Source organism: Myxocyprinus asiaticus, chromosome 19, assembly GCF_019703515.2.
Source record: "Myxocyprinus asiaticus isolate MX2 ecotype Aquarium Trade chromosome 19, UBuf_Myxa_2, whole genome shotgun sequence".
Taxonomy (NCBI): Eukaryota; Metazoa; Chordata; class Actinopteri; order Cypriniformes; family Catostomidae; genus Myxocyprinus; species Myxocyprinus asiaticus.
Window position 1 is genome coordinate 20,329,238 of NC_059362.1, and position 16,211 is coordinate 20,345,448.

The 16,211-nt window shown below is 35.6% G+C and overlaps 2 protein-coding genes across 3 annotated transcripts in view; one reads left to right on the top strand and one right to left on the bottom strand.

The window, feature by feature from the left end:
- The first annotated feature begins 249 nt into the window (after positions 1–249).
- On the top strand, positions 250–14,582 carry LOC127409793 (neuronal acetylcholine receptor subunit alpha-2-like). 2 transcript variants are annotated; one of them, XM_051644619.1, is made up of 6 exons: positions 250–839; positions 5,018–5,169; positions 6,551–6,595; positions 7,871–7,980; positions 8,994–10,149; positions 12,784–14,582. In XM_051644619.1, the coding sequence occupies exons 1-6, from the start codon at positions 767–769 to the stop codon at positions 12,907–12,909; spliced, it is 1,662 nt and encodes a 553-aa protein (XP_051500579.1). In that variant the 5' UTR covers positions 250–766; the 3' UTR covers positions 12,910–14,582. The 2 variants fall into 2 exon arrangements, with proteins under 2 accessions (XP_051500579.1, XP_051500580.1); XM_051644620.1 differs by having other exon boundaries at positions 250–830.
- The window catches only part of ptk2bb (protein tyrosine kinase 2 beta, b), a 31,620-nt gene continuing 29,742 nt past the window's right edge, over positions 14,334–16,211 (bottom strand). Inside the window, exon 31 of the mRNA XM_051644604.1 lies at positions 14,334–15,001. Coding sequence (XP_051500564.1) covers positions 14,762–15,001 — 240 coding nt within the window. The 3' untranslated portion in view covers positions 14,334–14,761. The remainder of the gene's footprint in view (positions 15,002–16,211) is intronic.

Here is a 16,211-nt window from a genome sequence, read left to right on the forward strand (position 1 = left end):
AATACAGCATGAATCAGGTTGAAATCAGAACATTTGTGAAATGCTTTGGTCTAAACGTGTTCAAGCATCCTGTAAATGTGAGCTTATTATAGTGTTGTTATGAATGAAAAACAATTTTAAATTCGTTACAAATGGAAAATCGGGTAATTGTGGAACACGTCCGAGCTCGAGAACTTGTGTTGAGGTCCCTCCCTTTCTGTCTGACATGAAAGTAGAAAAACAGACTGAGAGAGGGGATGTTCAGTATGGAGTAAACACTGGACACAGCAGGAGCCGTGAGTGCGAAAAACATCTATGCACATTATTATAACACAAATGGAGTCACTCTGGGATATATCTGCTTTTAAACATTCTTCTTTATAGATGCATATAACAACATAATACGTTTGCCGTACGGAATCTGCGTTCGTGAACTCAGTGCCTTAAACTGAACAGGTGACAAACTGAACAGACGAAATTTAGCTCTCGGGAAGAGAAGAAAAGTTCGGGCTTGGATAAACATAAACACTATTGTTTTTTGTTTTTTTTACAACGTAATATATTTTTGCACCGATTATCTTTGCATCTCAATTCAACTTGTAAGTAAGTGGCAAGGATATTTTTGACCCAAGAACATCACACCTTTAGTAGCCCAAGATATAGAATAGCCTATGATACTAAAACAGAATACAAAAGCCATGAAAAACACTGAAGTATACGGACAATGGTGTGTGGGACAAAGTGGAAAATATAAAAGTGTATTGAAAGCAGGAGTGTAATTGACTGTATGATGGAGCGCACTGGGACTCACTGGTTGTTTCCGAGGATCACCCTTCTCTGTATTATCCTATGTGAGTCAAGTAAGTTTCACTTCTGATTTTTTTTTTAACCTTTCTTACTAATATTTCATATGAATGTTTTTTAAGAGACTGCGCAAAACCAGTTAATCAGACTTTAGGCTATCCTACAAAAATAAAAAACAAAAGTTGCATTTGTTTATTTGTTTACTGTAAAAAGTGGTAACCTGATATAACCTATGAAATTAGTTTTGTTGGTGTAACCTGAATCAATGTATTCAGGTTAATTCAATAATGTTAGATATTTTTTAACTTGACTAAAACTAGTAAATTAAAATGTCACCACATGTGATGAAGGCCTTTTTTTTTTTTTTTTTTTTCAGTGTATCCACCATATGTATTGCCAATGTGCATTGTGCTTTTGATATTCATTTTGAGTAAAGGGAACAAACTGCGATAGTGTAAATTGGGTTTTCACATGCATGGAGAAAAGAGTATGCATTAGAATGGCATGCACGAGTGCCAGTAAAATGAAAACGTCCTCTCCACGGCCAAGTTGGTGCTTAAATCAAGGGAGATTTATTGGTCTTCCTCATCAGCCTGCGTTTACACCAGCACTCACCACGAGCGTCTCTTCATTTATGTTAGCGCTCGCTGTCAGCAGCCGCTTGAGTCCGTGATTAATGATTAACACTGCGGGCATCGGAGACCACTGGCATTGGCCGCGTTTAAAGATTCACTTAACAGCCAATATTTGCACTGGATTTGCTTGAGAACGTCCAGCCCTCTGGAAGGTTTCCAGAGTTGAACACAGATACACAATGAGGCAAGTTTTCACCCAGTTTCAGGTTCGAGGCATTGATCTAAGCGACTGGAAGACTCAAGTCAATCCCTCCACCTGCTCGGCTCTGAAGAACAGATGCGCTGTTTGGTGAGGCAGGGTTCCTCATAGTCGCCTAACTGGAACTGTGAACGAGGCCACAATTCTTTTGTTCCTACATTACCATGGTTATCATAGCTTCCTCCTACCATAGCTACAGCTATTATTACTACTTTAAAACCATAATAAATGAATATGAGACCACCTCCAAGCAGTGTATGGTAGCCTAAGCTAAGATATTTAATTGATCATCATATCATATCTTCATGTCATATCATACAATTTTGTTTCTTTTTTTGATGACAATGGGGGCTAATACCAAGTTAGTGCAGTTTATTTTATTTTAGAGGGAAACTATTGTTACCTTGGTGAATGGTTGTGGAGGCCCAAACTGAAAAATTGTAACCTAAAATGTGCTTCATGTGATAACTTCTAAATGAACTGGTTTTATAAGCCAAAAATATTATCTAAAGGAATTTTTCACCCCAAAAGGAGAATTCAGTCAGGACCACTTCTTCTGTCAACTGAACACTTGACTGAATACTTAAAATAATTATTTTATCCACTTATTGAAGCAATCTGTTGGTGTTGGCGGTATGGTTCTGTTCTGGAAAAACTGTCCACCCATCCATGCAGCTCTGCATGGACAGACAGAGCAGGGAGTGCATCAAATAAAAACCCCCATGGGTAACAGAACAGATCCATCAGAAATATTACAACACTGTACAGTTTTTTTAAACATTCTGACAGTGCAACAAGGTACAGTCCTTCATGAATAATAGATTAAATGGACACTTAATAGAACTTCAAATACTGTATATCAAATTGATTAATCAAGAACAAGGCGCAATAACACATGAAGAAATGTCCTTAGGTGAAGACTGTAAAAAAAAAAGAAAAAAAAAAAAAGAAAAGTAAATTGGTTAACAGGCAGTTACCTTAAAAATATATGGGGGGAAAAAAATGATTGTTAACACAATTTAACACAAAGCCAATACATGTAATTTTACGGTAAAATGATGTAAAATAATTTTTTATATTAAAAAGTATCATTTCACTATATGATTAATGGTAAAAATATATATTATGTTTAACAAGAGTGTACATGTACTTTTTATGGTAAATGATTGTTAAAGTTATGGTAAAAAACAATAATCTGGCATTCCCAGAATTCCCTGCGCTGAGCCATCACATTTCATTATGTTTTATGGAAATAGTTATGTTCCTTCTTATTTTTAATATCAGTTATGTACATTGATGTGTTCCATATTATATTTTATGTAGTTAATGTTTATTGCATTATTTTAATTTCACATGAGTTACCCTGGTGGCGTTATGTGTGAGTGACACTGAGCACTGTCTCTACATGTTTATTGGTCATTGCTCCTGGAAGGGCCACTATTGATTAACTTTATGTCATCATGTGCTCTTCTTTTGTTCCTATGGTGTTTAAAGCAGATTATTGTAGTTCCAGAAGGCTGATATATTAAATTTGTATAAATTAATATTATAAACAATAGTGAACTGTAAAATACAGGCACCAAACTGACAACCTGTAATGCCTGAAACATAGTCGCAATTTTGTTTTATGGTGAATTTCAGACAATCACAGCTGCCGGTATAATTTCACAGAACTTACTCATGTTTTTTAACAAGTGCGTTTTTACTTTTAGGTATAAACTAATTTGGGTTACATATTTATTTTAGAAATATAAAATACCCAAAAATACTCTCTGATTGATTTGGTGATTGTTTTCAACTCGTATGCCCATTAAATGCTTCAAAAAGCCAGAAATGTGCCAGAGGGAAGAAAATGTTTCCCTTCTCGTCTGCAGGGCACTGATTGTATTCCCCAGCAGTGCTTGGTTTTCATATCATGCCCCACTGTGCTAATACCCTCTGGTGCAGACCCTAAATCTGACTTGTTAATGACATGTTGTCATTCCCCAGAGTATGACTCATTGTGCAGGCATATCTCTAGGGAGCTTGCTGCTCCACACAGCAAATCACTGTGCCCAGAGAGCAACTCCAGCTCTCAAATAGCTTGCCTGACACATACTATGTGCAAACACTCTCCTCAGGGTTCTGTGTTAATGCCTCCTCAGCTCAGAGATGAAACCTGAATTGGCCTGCTTAATGGCATCCAGGCTCTGTCCTGCAGATGTGTCAACCAAAGGTGCAGAGATTACAGAACATCTACTCCATCAAAAGGAAGAGCTAGCCACACTGGCCCAGATATCATAAAAACTTGTAGACTTCTTGTATGTCAGGTATTTGCAGAATCATAGCAAAAGCCTTGAGATAGCACTTTTTTTCTTAAAGTAAAATAAATAAACTTTTTTTCCTAAAATAAGTAAGCTTAAATCTGTTTCTGTAACATTCAGTATAAGTTTGTGGAGTAATTTGACTGGAAACTTTTGTGAGCAAATCAATTACTGCCAGCCGACGGGCAAAGAGTGATGATTCATGGTTGGAGAAATGAATGAGAGTTAATCCCCTGATAGAAGCTCTCTAATACTGTATGTTTTAGTTATTTAACATGGAAAAAGTGTGGTCAGTAAGCATGTCCCTAGATATATTAATAGACTCTCGCTGTCTTTCCATCACTTCAATTACAGTAAGTCTCTTACCTCCTGATTTCACACGCCTTCATTTCTTAAAGGGATGATTCAGCCAAAAATAAAAATTCTGTTATCATTGACCCAACTTCATGTACATCTAAACCTGTATTATGACAAAGGAGATGACATTAGGCAGAATGTTATCCTCAGTCACTATTCACCAATCAATTCCATCAATTTCATTGTATGGAAAAAAGAAGCAGTGAAAAGTGAATGGTGACTGAGGCCAACATTCTTTTTAACATCTCTTTTTGTGTTCCACGAAAGAAAGTCATACAGATTGGGAACAATATAAGGGCACATAAATAATGACAGAATTGTAACTTTTGGGGGAACTATCTCTTTAAGAAAGAAAGGCATGTAAAATCGCAAGTTTAGAGACTACATCAGATGTTGAAGTCTATGCATGACTGACATTATATGCCAAGTTGTGGATAGGACAAAAGAACAGTAACTCTTAAAAATGTGTGTGTGTGTGTGTGTGTGTGTGTGTGTGTGTGTGTGTGTGTGTGTGTGTGTGAACTTTGAAAGAACCTAATAAGCTAGACTGGGTATGTAAAATCCATCCTTGTACATGTCAAGTCAACACTTATAAAATATTCTATCATAATTTTATCACAATATTCTATAATATCATTTTCAAAATCTTGGTTTAATATTGTAAGTAGATTTTCACTTAAAACATTTTATTTAAAAAGTAAAGTAAGTTTTTGAGTTTTATGTCTTTTTTTCACTGCCAGTTTCTTGTTGTGAGAAGACTCACTCACATGCCGAAGATGAGCTCTTCAAAAAGCTATTTGATGGCTACAACAAGTGGTCAAGACCTGTGCCAAACACCTCTGATGTCGTCATTGTCAAGTTTGGTTTATCTATCGCCCAGCTGATTGATGTGGTAAGTTTCTTCTATAGCTTGAAATGAACAGATCAAAGTTAAAGTAAAATTCCAGGTTCAATACAAGTTGAGCTCAATCAACATTTGTGGCATAATGTTGATTACCATAAAAAAATTACTTTGACTCATCCCTCCTTTTCTCTAATACAAAGCAAAAATCGAGGTAACAGTGAGGCACTTACAATGGAAGTGAATGGCTCCAATTTCTGGAGGGTTTAAAGTCACAAATGTGAAGCTTATAATTTTATAAAAGCACTTACATTAATTCTTCTGTTAAAACTGGTTTATTATTTGAGCTGTAAAGTTGATTAAATTGAAATTTTTATGGTCATTTTTGGATTTTAGGGTTTACAGCATTATGTCGTCATGGCAACGAAGTTGTAACATTGGATATAACTTTACATAGAAAAGGTTAGTAAGCAATTTAATCACACTAAAATCATGTTAACACGCATATTGTTTATGTCTTGAGGCTATACTTTTAAAACAGTGAGTATTTTAACGGTTACAAATTGGCCCAATTCACTTCCATTGTAAGTGCCTCAATGTAACCCAGATTTTTGCTTCTTTTTTTTTAAAGAAAAGGAGGGACGGGTCTAAATTTATTTTTGTGGTAATCAACATTATGCTACAATGCTGTCGATTGAACTTAACTTGTTTTGAACCCGGAATATTCCTTTAATAAAGAAAGATTGTTTGAAAATCAGAGTCATGCTAATTGTCATTATTTCATAATAACTTTAGCAAGTCAGCAGTTAAAAATTGTTTCTACCAATTGTATGGTTTAATATAAAAATGAGGAGCAATGAAAAAAACTTGTGATTATGTTTTTTTTTTACTATTTACTACATACACCTCTGAGAAAAGTAAGATGAATTAAGTCCCTTTGTCATATGAGGTTATTATTAGGTTTTTAAAAAGCCTTTAATTGCAAAGCTTCTGAAAATTATTTGCAGTTTCAATATAGCCTACGCCTGAAGTGCATCCTTGATAATTGTCTAGGAAAAACCAGGGTCTAAAAAATATACATACAGTATATTGCAAATATATTATTTGCCTCCACAAAGACAAAATTGTTAAAATGAATCCTTGTTTTAAAAAAGAATCAGTCTGTATAGGAGGTTCTTTAAAGATACTTTGTAAACATTAATTTCATAAATGTGGTAACGCCAACCTCTTACGTTGCTATATTAAGGACCCCGAGACCATCTTGATGAATTATGATATATGCCCCTTGAAGGTTCCAGGTCCATCAGGAGATTAAAAGTATAAGGTGTATGTGACCCCTTTCAAGCCTTCTGCTGGAGCAAACCCAGCATCTTGACTCATTTAATACATACAATCTCCTGTCTTCCATCCCTCCTCCCTCTTCCCTCCACAGGATGAGAAGAATCAGATGATGACCACAAATGTCTGGCTAAAGCAGGTTTGTACAGCAGATAAATGTTAAAGTTAGTTCACTCAAAAATGAAAATTCTCTCATCATTTACTCACCCTCATGCCATCCCAGATGTGTATGACTTTCTGTCTTCTGCTGAACACAAATTATTTTTAGAAGAATATCTCAGCTCTGTAGGTCCTCACAATGCAAGTGAATGGGTACCAAAATTCTGAAGCTCCAAAATACACATAAATGCAGCATAAATGTAATCTAGACTCCAGTGGTTAAATCTATTTGAGAAACAGCTCAGTATCGAAGTCCATTTTTACCATAAATTCTCCTCCCTGCCCAGTAGGCAGCGATCTGCACGAAGAATGCAAATCACCAAAAACAAAAGAAGAATGTGAAAGTGGAGATTGATAGTAAAAAAAAAAAAAAAAACTTAAATATTGATCTGTTTCTCACCCATACTTATTATATTGCTTCTGAAGACATGGATTTAACCACTGGAGTCATATGGATTACTTTTATGCTGCATTTATGTGCTTTTTGGAGCTTCAAAATGTTGGTACCGATTCACTTGCAATGTGAGGACCTAAAGAGCCGAAATATTCAGTCATACACATCTGGGATGGCATGAGGGTGAGTAAATGATGAGATACGTTTCCTTTTTGGGTGAACTATGCCTTTAAGGAACTTAACCCAAAAATAAAAACCATGTAGAATGTATTGTTATATTTTCATGTGATTGCAAAGAATGGGGACTGAAGTGTTCATGTTTTAAAAAGGATGCAAAGGCACCATTAAAGTATCATAAAAGTCATCTATACGATGCATACATTGTAAATACAAGTCTTCTAAAGCCATACGGTAGCTTTGTGTGAGGAATAAACCAAAATTGAAGTTGTTTTTAATTAATAATCCTTAATTCATAGATCTGTTAACCTCTGCGACTGGGATCAGTCTGAATTATTAACAAATCAGATTTGTTGAAAAGATTTGACTAAAAAGAATGATTCCTTCATGAATCAAACATTGTTACTTCTTTTATGATCTCACGATTGTGGCACTCTAGGGTGGATGTCAAGATTTTAGTGAATTCCTTAGAAATGTGGAATGGAGAAAAAAGTAACCATGAATATGATACGATATGATACAATACTACTTTATACTTTATACAGTTGGTTCATCAGGTCATAAAAGTGTTGAATAATAATAATAAAAAAAAAATAACATAAATGTGGCAAATGTGATGGTAGCCTAGACATTTTGTAGTGTAGCATATTGCTTTTACTTATATCTTTGTGGCCTCTCATTCAGGAGTGGAATGACTATAAACTACGATGGAAACCTTCAGACTACGACAATGTGACTTCTATCAGGGTTCCATCTGAACTTATCTGGGTTCCAGACATAGTCTTGTACAACAAGTGAGTAACTACTTATTTAAACAAAACAACACTCAAACTTGTGTTGTACATCAGCAGATATTTCTACAAGTTAGAAGGTGATAGATGTAAGCTGTAAATGCTTTGTAGATGGATACAAATGCTGAGCTGGTCCTCAGAAGTGTACCATGGGTGACAATATATATAAGGTATATGAACGTAGTATACAGTGTCACTGGAGTTACATCTCACAAACTCACTCACGCACATTAAACCGGGATTTCAAGGCTATATATGTATGAAGGCAGTTCATACAATAACTATAGCTACTATGTCCATTACTCATATTTGTAATTGCATGGACTGCAGCCAGTTTTAGATGTTTTTTTTTATTTTATTTTTTTTCATTAAGGAGCAATTAAGTGGCCCATTGGCTTTTTTTTTTTTATTTTTTTTTTTTTTTTACTGTTATGAGGGCTTTTTTTTTTTCTAACCATACAAAATATAATTTGTATAATCCTTTTATGTAAAATAATTAAATAAAATAAAATACTTATTCAGTCTATATAATTTATGCATAAATTGTGTATAACTAGGCCCAGAAAAAAATATTAAGAAATACAGTATATCAGATGTTACAAATAAGATAGAGGATTTTTTTATTTTTTTTTTATTTTATTTTTTTTTTGCCCCTCAATTTTGGGCCATTTTTTTTTAATTTTTTTTTAAAGTTTTTGTCACTTTCTGTGTCCCCCATTAATTTCTGATCCTGATTGCAGCACTGTTTCTGTTTTTCCAATAATGAAATAAATAATAATTAATAAAAAACATGCAACGGTTGTACAGGAAATATTAAAATATAATATCTATACTTACTGTTGCCTCTAACTCAAAGCAAAGATTTAAATGTGTCAGTCGGTAGTCAAGTACAGCAAAAAATAACAATCAAAGTCATTATTACTACATTTCGCTTAAGTGTAAGATGCAATAAATCGAATTACAGCTTTTAATAAAGCTGCAACTGATCACATAAATTGCTTTGTTGTCCTCTTCAGTGCAGATGGGGAGTTTGCGGTGACCCACATGACAAAAGCTCACCTCTTCCACACAGGTAAAGTGCGCTGGGTTCCACCTGCCATCTACAAGAGCTCATGCAGCATTGATGTCACCTTCTTCCCCTTTGACCAGCAGAACTGCAAGATGAAGTTCGGCTCGTGGACTTATGACAAAGCCAAGATCGACCTGGAGCGTATTGAGAACACTGTGGATCTGAAAGATTACTGGGAGAGCGGCGAGTGGGCCATCATCAATGCTGTAGGAACCTATAACACCAAGAAGTATGACTGCTGCCATGAGATCTACCCTGACATCACCTACTTCTTCATCATTCGTCGTCTTCCTCTTTTCTACACCATCAACCTTATCATTCCATGCCTTCTCATCTCCTGCCTCACCGTGCTGGTCTTTTACCTGCCATCAGACTGTGGGGAGAAGATCACACTGTGTATCTCCGTTCTCCTCTCTCTAACCGTCTTCCTGCTGCTCATAACAGAAATTATCCCATCTACCTCGCTGGTTATTCCACTTATTGGTGAATATCTGCTCTTCATTATGATCTTCGTCACCCTGTCCATCGTTATCACTGTCTTTGTGCTTAATGTGCACCACCGATCCCCCAGCACTCATAAGATGCCCCATTGGGTGCACTCAGTCTTCTTGGATTTGATCCCTCGGTGGCTGTGTATGCGCAGGCCTGCACCTGACAGTCGACGCAGACAGAAACCTCTCCTCCTGCAGCGCCAGGGGCATGTTATAACATCAAGAGTACTTGGACCAGCAACTACGCCCATCAGTACATCTACTAGCTGGTTCAGAGGTGATAACTCTGGGGAGGACGAGTCTCGCAGGCGCTGCTGTTATAAGGATTTAGAACATGGGATGCTATCTTCAGCTATCCCTCTTTCGTTCCAGCCCACTTCACCCTGTCCTCTTGGCTCGACTCCACCCCCTCTACATAAATATGGCCCCTCCCCTAGACTGGAGATGGGCGTGGCTTCCAGGCAGCTCGGTGGTAGAGCTTATGCCACAAAGTGGCCTGACAACATAATATCAGAGAACCCAGGGTTCCCGCTCTCCCCCAGTGTCCTGCAAGCTCTGGAGGGGGTTCACTACATAGCAGACCACCTGAGAGCAGAAGATGCTGACTTCAGTGTAAGTTCCTCTAAAAAATTATTTATAATGGGCCATTTTGGTCACACTTTTTATACGGTGCTGAGTAATACTAATGAACATTGTACTCAATATACAGTGGGCCCAAAAAGTATTTAAAAGGATAGTTCACCCAAAACAAAAATTCTGTCATCATTTACTCACCCTCATGTTGTTCCAAACCTGTATGACTTGTGCCTAACTGCACCACTTTCTATCTTCCTTGAAACATATTCACTTTCATTGTATTGTCTAATATCTCCTTTTGTGTTCCACTGAATAAAAAAGTCACAGTTTTGGAACCAGGGCCACCTGCAGGATTTCATCTCGGGGTGCGCACAGAAACCTGACCAAGCAGAGATCCGTACTCTTTATGTTGTCCCAGGGAGAATTATTTTTTATTTATTTTTTATTTTTTTGCATAAACAGAACCAAAGTGTCCAATTGTGACATTTAGAGAAGAATTTTTACAGTTTTTTATTTATTTATTTTTGCATTTGTGTAACATTAACTTAACTACTGACTATAACAATATTGCAGTTTCTAAAGAATTTATTAACATGGCTCAACAGTAGTTGAAGTTTCTCAGTTAATTTTCAAAAAAGGAGCCGTATTTCAATGATTGTAGGTAGATATCCACTAAATCCTGCACTCATTTTGCTCTCTGTGTTCCTAAGTATCCCGTTTAAAGAAATAGTTCTCCAAAACAATTTACCATTCTCTCATCATTTACTCACCCTCATGCAGTGTTGGGTAAGTTACTCTAAAAAAGTAATTCATTACTAACTACTAATTACATCTTCCACAGTGTAATTAGATTACTGTACTAATTACTCTGTCTCAAAAGTAATTGCATTACGTATTACTAATTATTTTCTAAAACCCTTATCAACCTCGACCAGATTAAAAATACAAGGATAGACATGAAACTGTTCTTTTAATTCTTTCAAATAAATAATATAAAATCAAATAAATTATTAATGTCCAAAGAATTTAAGGGGGTAGCATTAAATTAGAAAACATACATTTTAACATTAGACCATACATTTTGATTTTAAATTCACTATTGTTTTATATATAATTGTTCTATAGTCTATAATTACATCAGAAGTAACTGTAATTAAATTACTGAAAAATTAAGAGTAATCCCTTACTTTACTTTTTTCAATGAAACCCAACTGCCCAACACCCAACTGCCCCCATGCCATCCCGGATGTGTATGACTTTCTTCTTCTGCTGAACACAAAGATTTTTAGAAGAAAATCTCAGCTCTGTAGGTACATACAAGGCAAGTGAATGGTGACAAAAAAATGGAAGCTCCAAAAAGCACATAAAGGTAGCATAAAAGCATACACGTAATCCATAAGACTCCAGTGGTTAAATCTGTGTCTTCAGAAGCAATATGATAGGAGTGGGTGAGAAACAGATCAATATTTAAGTCCTTTTTTACTATAAATCTCAACTTTCACTTCCACATTCTTTTTCTTTTGTTTTTGTCAATTCACATTCTTTGTGCATATTGCCACCTACTGGGCAGGGAGTAGAATTTATAGTAGAAAAAGGACTTAAATATTGATCTGTTTCTCACCCACACCCATCGGATCACTCATATAGATTTAACCACTGGAGTCGTATGGATTACTTTTATGCTGCCTTTATGCGCTTTTTTTTAGGAGTTTCAAAATTCTGGCCACCATTCACTTGCAATGTATGGACCTACAGAGATGAGATATTCTTCTAAAAAATCTTTATTTGTGTTCAGCAGAAGAAAGAAAGGTATACACATCTGGGATGGCATAAGAATGAGTAAATGATGAGAGAATTTTCATTTTGGGGTGAACAAGCCCTTTAACTATTTTACTAATTGAGAAACCGCTCCAAACTAATTATAACAGAATTTTAATTTTGGATGAACTATCCCTTTTAACCACACTTAGAAACACACTTGAATGTCTTAGCATTATATAATAAAATGTCAAAGTAAGTGGCATTTATTTTAAAGAAAGATAGCTCAAGCACACTTTTCAAGTAAAATGCATCACAAAAAAGTTTGTCAAGTTACAAATGATTAAACAATAAAAATTAGGTTTATTTTGACACTTTCTCATTGCTAAACTTAGTGGAACATGTCCAAAGTTAATGTCCTGAACTACACCTGTGTTTGCTACAGTAGGACACCTGTGTTAACTTGAGGGGAACTGACTTCATACTAAATAAGAAAAAAAAAAAAAAACACTAATAATCACCTTGAGACCAGCTGGTTAAAAGTATTTGCAAAACGTGCTAAGAAAAGTTAAATTAATTCAGAGGAAAGGTTTAGCATCATTTGTATACATGTGCTACTTCTTTTCATATTTTGTATCTAATGCAATGAAAGTCATACAAGTGTGACTTTAAAGTGTTCAAAATTGTCAAAATAATTTTAGGGGGCCACTGTGTATCCTATTTATTATAGAGCTGTCTTTACTTACATGTTGTCATACTTACTGCTATTCTACTTAATTATAGCATGCCTAACATGGACACTGATGTAACATGTAACTGCCATTTTTATGATGTTTGTCTTAATGTGCATGCATAGAACGCACCTGTGCTGTGCACACGCCACTCATTTATGGGGCTTATCTCTTCATACAGGTTAAAGAAGATTGGAAGTATGTTGCTATGGTAATAGACAGGATCTTCCTATGGATGTTCATCATAGTTTGTTTGCTAGGCACAATCGGGCTCTTTCTGCCGCCTTGGCTCGCAGGCATGATCTAGAAAACATACCAATAAATAAATTATATGGACAATGAGGACATTTACGTGATATGTGCTTCCACAGGAAGAACCAGCATGAGGACACAATGCTCCTCCCATCAGGGAGCAAAATCACTTAGTAAGTGGTGAGATTTCACCTGTGTTGGATAAGATGCATGTTTGACATCAGGAATGTAACACCAAGGGCCTGATATTTTTCTTACTTCCATTGCACCTCTTTAAAAGAGTGTAAAGAAGCTTGTATGTGAAAATTCTTGTATATGAATGTATAACCTTGAAATTCTGTTAAAAATATTCGATCAACGTTAAAAGTGCCAACTGTAAAACCACTGAGTTTGGTATCTCTCTTTTCTTGTTACTGTTCACATCATGGAGACTTTAGGGAATAGTTCACTTAAAACAATGAAAATTATGTCATCATGTACTCACACTCACGTTGTTCCAAACACATATGACATTCTTCTGTAGAACAAAAAAGATTTAATGCAGAATTTTAGCAGAAGTCACTATTTACTTTCATTGCATCTTTTTTTTTCCATACTATGAAAGTGAATGGTGACTGAGGCTATCTCCAACATTAAAGGAATATTTCACCCAAAAAAATGTAATTCTTTAATCACTTACTTACCTTCATGCCATCCCAGATGTGTATGACTTTCTTTCTTCTTCTGAACACAAAGATGTTTATAAAACTATTTCAGCTCTGTAATGCAAGTGAATGGTAACAAGAAATGTATATTCTTTTTGAAGCTCCAAAAAGCATATAAAAGTATTCAAGTTCAGTGGTTACATCCATGTTTTCAGAAGCGATATGAGGTGTGGGTGAGAAAAAGATCAATATTTAAGTACTTTTTACAATAAATGTCCACTTTCACATTCTTCTGTTTTTGGTGACTCGCATCCTCTATGCATATCGCCACCTACTGGGCAGGGAGGAAAAACTGTTTCTAACCCATGGATTTAGCCACTGGAGTAATATGGATTACTTTTATGATGCCTTTATATGCTTTTTGGACCTTCAAAGTTCTGGACCTACAGAACTGAAATATTCTTCTTAAAATCTTTGTTTGTGTTCAGCAGAAAAAAAGAAAGTCACATATCTGGGATGGCATGAGGGTGAGTAAATGATGAGATCATTTTCATTTTTGGGTGAAATATCACTTTAAGCCTAACATCTCCCTTTGTGAAGCAAAACCACTAGAGAACCACTGATTTACAAGGCATAATGTTGCTCAGCTAAACACTTATAGTATGTTTTAAGATATGCTTAAAACTGTCATATTCCCTGCTACATAATGTTTTCAGTGCTTTTGTCACAATGATAAATGTAATTGATGCATGTCATCAGTTATCTAACATATTTCATCATGAGGAGGAATTAATGTTCAATGATGCTGTGGAAGTCAAATTGTACAGGTAACATCTGAATTGGGACATCTTTTAATGGTATTTGCAAACATAAAATGATAAAGAAAGCATATTTGCTGGGTTATGTGATTCTCAAATATTTTGGTCAACAATACTCAAACATGTCATTAATAAGTAAAGAAAAGAAAAAAAGAAACAAAGTAAAGTCGCAGAATATAATGCATGATCTGTTAAATGATAAAACCTTACAGGGTGAGCCTAACATATGACTGCAAAACAATACAAACAGTTGAATGCACAGTGAAGCTGTTTCCTCTGTTATTGCATCACAATTACATCTTATACCAACAGACTATACAGTCTGTCCCAGCAAGTCTTTTCTCAGAATCATTGTGGAACAATTGAAACAACTGTCAGTCAGTTAATGAATACTCAATCTGTGAGTCAATATGTTTGTTTAGGACCAGAGTCCTAAACTCATTCTCTAGTCTGTTTCTATTGAGCCATCATCCTCAGGTTTGGGTTTGGCCAGGTTGGAGCGCACCCGGGCCTGGTCTACAGCATCTAACAGGTTCTTGGCATCCATGGCCAAAGTGTGTGCGGCTGCCAGCATCTGTTTCTTGCACTCTTCCTTTAGAGAGGTGATGGCGTTCTGCTGGGCCAGACGCATTTTACTGATAAGCTCAGCTAAGTCCTTATTCATCAACTTCTGTGTGCCCTCAATCTGAGAGCAGGGAAGAGATAGAAAGAGATCTAAATTTCACATTTGCATTAATATTTTATTATATTTTACCTCATTCACTCACTTAGCTGATCACTCTCTGAAACTTGCCATCTTACAAGCTGTTACTAGACTGAAAATAGTTTTGTTACCATAGATTTTATATAAATTATACAAAAGCTCCGTTCCTTGAATCTCATTGGACAAGCAGCCCGAGAGTGCTGATATACATTCCAAAAGCACTGGGATGCTTCTCTTGTATCACTCCACTTCTCTGTGTTTGTGGCTTTCCAAATAGTGGTGGAGTTTAAATTGATTCATTTTGATTTCATTCACTAACTCATTTAGTGACCATTTCTAGGGTGTTTCTCAATTCTAAGAACGCAGAAAATGGACTTGTGTTCTTACGAAGACCAGTCTTGCCAAGCTACCTTGGAAGAACGAAACTCGGAAGAACAGGAGGACACAGAACGCATCTATTAAGAGCTTTGAGATGTGCTGCGATCTTCCTGTTTCGCAATTAACCATCACAACACATTTGAATACAGTGAGAGAACTACTGGCATTATCACACCAGTGATAGCATTAATATCATCACACCAGTGAGGATTTGCAGGACTAGTGACATCTTAAAAGTAGGGCTGCAACTAACGATTATTTTGATAATCGATTAATCTTCGATTATTTCTTCAATTAATCGGATAAAAAATACATTTTAAGATTTTTTAAAAAACAGAAATGATAAAGGGCGTAAGGATTTGGTTCAATTTACATTACTAAATTCATGATTCTATACTGTCACAAAACTTTGAATAAAGCCTGAATCATGAAAAGTTAAGTTTGAATTTATTATTATTACTTTCAGTACATATGCAAAACAGTTAATTTAATTACTTGTAAAACTTTGTAGAACAAAAAGTACTGTTCATTAAAGAGTAAAATGATCCGTCGGGGATGGAGTGGGACAAAAAATCAGCCCAGCAGAGGTTAATGGTGACCCTAGAATAGAAATAACAATTCTGCCCAGCTGAAAAATTCATATTGATGTTAGATACATATGCTTGTACACTGTCACTGATTACATACATTTTAAGTATTTTAAATTAATATTGTAGGTTTTAAAATAGTATTGTCACTGATTAAATTTTTCTAAAATAATCTTTAAAAAAATATGTGTATGTTTATCCAGTAAAGTAATGTTTGCCATGGTATA

What these genes read in the sequence shown, in the direction of transcription:
- LOC127409793 (XM_051644619.1), top strand. Translation starts at nt 767, where the DNA reads ATGATGGAGCGCACTGGGACTCACTGGTTGTTTCCGAGGATCACCCTT. An exon ending in TCGCCCAGCTGATTGATGTG is followed by an intron (nt 5,170 to 6,550) that starts GTAAGTTTCTTC and finishes TTCCCTCCACAG; the next exon opens with GATGAGAAGAATCAGATGAT. An exon ending in GACATAGTCTTGTACAACAA is followed by an intron (nt 7,981 to 8,993) that starts GTGAGTAACTAC and finishes TGTCCTCTTCAG; the next exon opens with TGCAGATGGGGAGTTTGCGG.